General features: G+C 40.8%; 1 protein-coding gene across 1 annotated transcript in view; it reads left to right on the forward strand.

Moving 5' to 3' along the window:
• The window catches only part of LOC105997376 (kinesin-like protein KIF1B), a 60,228-nt gene that overhangs the window by 10,790 nt on the left and 43,200 nt on the right, over positions 1-6,238 (forward strand). Inside the window, exon 7 of the mRNA XM_013031798.1 lies at positions 5,017-5,139. Within this exon, the coding sequence (XP_012887252.1) occupies positions 5,017-5,139 (123 nt within the window). The remainder of the gene's footprint in view (positions 1-5,016; positions 5,140-6,238) is intronic.

The raw sequence follows: 6,238 nt of genomic DNA on the forward strand, positions 1-6,238 counted from the left end.
AGAATTCAGAGAAGCTGACTAAGAAAGGCACTGACAAGTAATGGGAAAATAATGCTTTCTTCCATGGCTGTCTGTGCCCTCATACATGGCCATCCTATTCTAAAGAGTTGGCTGTTACATCTTCTGCCCATATACTTAGTCCCAGTACCAGCTATATACTGAGAGCCTTAAAAGATCTTTTTCAGGGCTGGGAAGGTGGCTCAGTGGTAGAGCGCTTGCCTTGCATGCACGAGGCCCTGGGTTCAATTCCTCAGCACCACATAAGAAAAAAGAAAAAAGCTGGAAGTGGCGCTGTGGCTCAAGTAGTAGAACGCTAGCCTTGAGCTGAAGAGTTGAGGGACAGCGCCCAGGCCCAGAGTTCAGGCCCCACGACCAGACCCCCCCCCAAAAAAAGATCTTTTTCAAAGGACAAGGCCCTGAGTTTAAACCCAGTGCCTCAAAAAACAAAAAGATGAAGTCAGAATCCTGCTTAGCCAGGCACCAGTGCATATAATCCCAGCTACTTAGAAGGCTGAGATACAAGGACTAAATTTCAAAGAAAAGGTCCAGCCAGTCCAAGGCCCAGAGTTCAAGCCCCAGGACCAGCACACACACACACACACACACAAAACCTATCTACTTTTATATATATATATATATATATATATATATATAGGTACAATCAAGATATATGTATTTTTTAAGATATAAGTATATTCTCTAGTATTTTTCTTTTTTCTCATATTAGATGCAAGTATAAATATAAAGCAGTCAACTTTTATTTTATTTTCACCTGATATATTTATGAAGCTATGGTTCAGAAATTGGTCTTTTCATTAGTTTGGGTTCGGTTCTAGACTTCTAAAACTAGTGTCACCTTGCAAGAGACTAGGAGATAGAAGTTGGCTAGGAATATAGCCCAGTTGTAAGACCTAGGGTTTAATCACCAGTAGCAAGTAAATAGAGACACTGGGTACAGTGACTCCTGCCTATAATCCTAATTCCTTGGGAGACTGAGATTGAGAGGATTGTGGTTTGAGACCATTCTTGACAGAAAGTTTGGGTATCTCCATCTCAACCAGTAAAAAACTGAGTGCATCAGTATGCACCTGTCACCCCAGCTATACAGGAAATGTAAGTAGAAAAAATGTAGGCCAGCCTGTGTAAAAAGTGAGACCCTACTAAACAAAGAAGACTCGGGCATGGCTCTAGCAACAGAGCATGTGGTTAGCAAGTGCAAGACCTTGAGTTCGAATCTCAGTACTGCCAAAAATAAATAGAGAAGAGACTGGGGAGGAGGTGAAAGCATAGCAGGTGATAAAGTGGAAGATGGCTGTCCATTTGGCCCTCAATTACATTCCTTCTCCACAAGAACATGCATGACGGTGCAGCATCACCAATTGTTTGGCAGTCACTGGCTGTAACAACGATTACTTCTTTCCTGCTTTGTAATTTGTAGGATTGGATTTTTCCATATTGGCATGGAATTATAAATGTGACTCACTTGTAAAAGTTTCCATCTTCCTAATGAAATTCTGCTTGTAGATTTGTTGACTGACCTTGATTACCTCTGGTGAATCTTTGTATCCAGATGCAAAGAGCTTGTCCCTTTAGCTATTCTCTTATGGCATGCTGGGATGTATAAACCATCCACCATAATTTGGGATGAGAGACGTAAGCTAGACTTCTAGGTTGAAAAGGGGGCAAAAGATGATTCTGTAAACCTCTCTGAACTAAATTGACATTCCTCTGTAAGAATCACTGTAATTATGCTATTTTCTTTATGTTGACAAATTTATTTTCTCTTTCTGATGTAACATCACAGAGTTTTTCAGCTAACATGTCCTTTATATCTTCCCTCTCATCTCTGTTCTCCTTCAGTCTGCTAGTTCAAAGTATAAGGACTTCCAAAATTAGAGTAATTACAGAAATTTAGAAAGCTTCAGAGGAGAACTTTTGATGCAGCAGTAATTTGGGCTAGGGGGACAGGAGCAGTCTGGTGAGCATGTATTCATTCATGTATCACAGAAGTGATGGCCCACCCTGCCATGGAATTGCAGATGTGCTAACTAGAGACACCTGCAACAATTCCTATTCAGTGGAAGAGCCGTTTCCATAAGCAGAGAGGAAATTCTCATCTTTAATGTGTGCTCCAATGTTACTTTTTATAATATTCCTGTGAAGGTGATATGCTTTTCTAAGAATGCAAGGGCTTTGGGGGCTGAGATATAGCCCCATGTGGTAGAGCACCTGACTAGCATGTGTGAGGTCCCACAAAAACAACAACAACAAAAAGTGAGTGCTAGTGTCTCACACCTGTAATAGTAGCTACTTAAAAGACAGATTGGGAGGATAGCAGTTGCAGGCTAGCTTAGGCAAAAAAGCTCACACAACTTCATCTCAACAAAAAGAAGCCCAGAGCCTGGAATCAGTACCTCACACCTATCATACTAGCTACTAAAGTGGCTGAAATTCTGAGGAGTGAGTTTTGAAGCTAGCCCAGACAGAAAAGTCGACGAGACTTATCTCAAATTAACCAGTAAACTGGGTGCCGGTGGCTCATGCCTGTAATCCTAGCTGAGATCTGAGGATTGCTGTTCCAAAACAGCCCTGGCAGGAATGTCTGTGAGACTCTTATCTCTCCAATTAACTACCAGAAAACCAGAAGTGGTGCTGTGGCTCAAGTGGTAGAGCACTCACCTTGAGCTAAAGAGCTCGGGGAATGAACCCAGGCCCAGAGTTCAAGACCCATGACCGACAAAAACAAAAACTAACCAGCAAAAGTCCAGAAGTAGAGGTATGACTCAAGTGATAGAGCATCAGCTTTGAGTGGAAGAGCCAAGTAAGAGCTCAAGGCCTTGAATTCAAGCCCCAATAATGGCACCAAAGAATAAATAAAAAATTTTAAAGTAACAATAAGCCAGGCACTGGTGGCTCACACTTGTAACCCTAGCTACTCAGGGGGCTGAGATTTGAGGGTCATAGTTCGAAGCTAGCCCAGGCAGAAAAATCTCCATGAGATGCTTATCTCCAATTAACCACTCAAAAAACGGAAGTGACACTGTAGCTCAAGTAGGAGAGTGCTAGCACAAAGAGGCTGGTACAGTGAGCAGGCCCTTAGTTCAAGCCCCATGACCAACAAAATAATAATAATAATAATAAAGCTCAATGGTTTTGCCTCTCAGCCTCAGGTATAATACATTTTTTCTGATAAATCTTCCACTTAAAGTTAGAGGAAGATCTCTTTCCTTTTCTCTTACATACAGACATGTTCATTCATCATATTAAGCATATATATTACGTCAGACTCTCTACAGACAGTGGTAAGCAAAAGAAGAGATGGTTTTTGTTCTGACAGACTTACAGTCAGTGACAGAAGTACAAAACATTTAAGTGCAAATCAGAGCAATGATGAAAGAATTGTGTGTATTGCTCAGATGGTATAACCTTGCAGGGACCTGGTGATTAAAATAGCACCTGAAGATGGGAGATCAAAGGGAGGAGGTGAACATTTAGTACAGAGAAGACTCTGTCCAGGGGGCACATAGGATAGCTCTGCATGGCCCCAGTGTTTGAAGCAGCCATGTCTGATGGGATCAGCCTCTAGGGGAGAACAGTGATCTGACTTTGGAGGTAAAGTATCCATTTGGTTCCACAGGCCAAATTCTTAGTCTTAAACGTAGTCATAGAAATAGCATTGGATGGTAATGTTTGTAATACTTTTTAGGTTACATGTTTATTTTTAAACTTTTGAACAACAAAGCTTTAATTCTTTGTCTCTTAGTACTTCCCCTCCTGCTTTGGAGGCAGACTGAAAGGGAAGTGATACCATGAACTGATTCGATGTTGACTTGCATTTATTTCATTTCCGTTGTCATTCACATGTCATTTATGTTCTTATGTTTTATTAATACTACTTTTTATTATGTATTCTGTTTTCATAATTGCTTTCATTATCTTGAATTGAAATCTCAAGGATCCATTCCTCCATCCTTCTTGCTTTGTTTTGAAGTTTGTATCAGAGTAGGAGAACAGCAGACAGGCCTGTGTGTCACATTCAGTTGTTTGATTTCCTGATGCATTCTTTGTCTTTTTGTTTTATGTGCAAAGATCAGCATATACCAAGTGGGAAGACAGGAGTAACAGTAGGAACTAGATCCTCAATCTCTTCCACTCATTGGAATGAGCACTCTGAAACTCTGCAGTCACCAGTTTTAATTGCTACAAAATAATGAAAGAAGATAATATAGATGTCATAGGAGTTTACTTGTTTGTTTGAAATAAAAACTGTTAGATCTGTAACAGTTTATATACATATATATATACATATATATACATATATATATGTATATATATATATATATATATATATATATACATCTTAGGTTTTAAATCCATAGGAACCAGCTTTCTTCTCTGGTAGCATTTACCTTGATGCCAATTCAGAGACTCCTGCAGGTTCACTACTCAAGAAATTTCTGGCTGTGTAGTCTCTGCCACACCTGTAGGCTTCCCTTACCATTGCTAGTCACCCTGCCTCAAGATAACAGTTCTTAGAATAAAAATAAAGATGCAATAATGTGGCTTTTTAAGTTATTAACTCTATTTCATTCATATTATCCTGCCTTTTTTTTGTCTCCTGGTTTCTGTCTATTGGGAAAGAATCTTGGTAGTTTCTTATATTTAAAGGTTAAGCCCTTCAATTGTTTCCTTTCCCTACCAGCCGTTTTCGCAGAGCAGTGTCTCAAAGGTCTACTTCCAACTGTTACTCTTCTACCTGCAATACAATTCTTACAGAGATTAATTTGGTGTAAGTTGGTCTTTGTCAGCTGTCTTGACAAACATTTGCATTTGTATGTGTTGTCAAAGCTGAAAAAAGCAACTGGAGGCAGTTTGAAAGGACAGAACTGAGAGGTGATTTTAAGACAAGGCCTAGAAGCCGGCTCACTTGAGAGAAGATAGTCTCAGTGCGCCTGAGAGCCGGCTTGTCCCTCTTTGGGATTCTCTGATATGTGGTTTTCTGCCTTCTGACTCCAGGGCATTTGTGTACCTGAGCAATCTGCTGTACCCTGTGCCCCTGATCCACAGAGTGGCCATCGTCAGTGAGAAGGGGGAAGTGCGGGGGTTCTTGCGGGTCGCTGTGCAGGCCATTGCAGGTGGGTACTCCTCCTGTGTATGAAGGTTCTAGGTCTTGTCTAGGCCAGGTCTATGAGGACCACACTTCAGTCACGAACACAAAAGGTGGTGTTTGTCCAACTTGGAGAAGGCCTTTCTTGCTTCCTTTTTAGATTCTTTTCCCCCCCAAGTATCATAAATTAATTCTGTTTAGTCCAGGCTCCAGGTATTTTGGAATAATAGAGTAAAGAGTTTTCCTTTAGCTCAGCACCAATGGCTCACACCTGCAGTCTTAGCTTTTCAAGATCAGAGGACCTAAGTTGGTTTGAGGCCAGCCTGAGCATTAGAGTCCATGAGACTCTTACCTCCAGTTAACCATCAAAACAAAAGTGGAGCTGTGGCTCAAGTGGTAGAGCGCTAGCCTTGATTTGAAAAGCTCAAGGACAGTGCCCAGGCCCTGAGTTCAAGCACAAAAACAAACAGCAGCAAAAACAAAACCAGTTCTTGCTGGCTGCCAGTTGCTTACACCTGTAATCCTAATTACTTGGAAGACTGAAAAGGAGAGTCATAGTTTGAAGCTAGCCCAGTCAGAAAAGTTCAGGAGACTCCCTTTCAACCCATAGCTAGGCCTGTTATCCTCAGCTATATGACAGGCTGAAATTAGAGGTCAGGGATTGTAGCTGCAGACCAGCCCAGGCAGACAAGTGCAAGACTCCATGTCAACAGAGGGAAGCTGGATGCAGTGACACATGCTTATCATCCCAGCCCAGGAGGCAGATTGTGGTCCAGGCTCATACCTGAGCAGCAAAAAATAGGTATGGAGGCATGGCTTAGTGATAGAATGCTTACTTAGCAAGCATGAAAACCTGAGTTCAAACCTCTGTACTAAAAGAGAGTGAGAGAATAAAACTAGTTATTTACTAAACAGTTCTCTTTTTTATTTTTTAAATTTTTTATTGTGGGATTATAAAGGTGATATACAGAGTAGTTACAGTTAAATAAGTCAGGTAAAGAGCACATTTCTTTTTTATTATTATTATAAACGTATTTTTTATTGTGAAAATACTGTACAGAGGGGTTACAATTACATGGGCAAGATAATGAGTACATTTCTTATCAAGCATTGTAGCCTCCTCCTTTGTTT

The sequence above is a fragment of the Dipodomys ordii genome, unplaced genomic scaffold (genome assembly GCF_000151885.1).
Source record: "Dipodomys ordii isolate 6190 unplaced genomic scaffold, Dord_2.0 Scaffold6, whole genome shotgun sequence".
Classification (NCBI taxonomy): Eukaryota; Metazoa; Chordata; class Mammalia; order Rodentia; family Heteromyidae; genus Dipodomys; species Dipodomys ordii.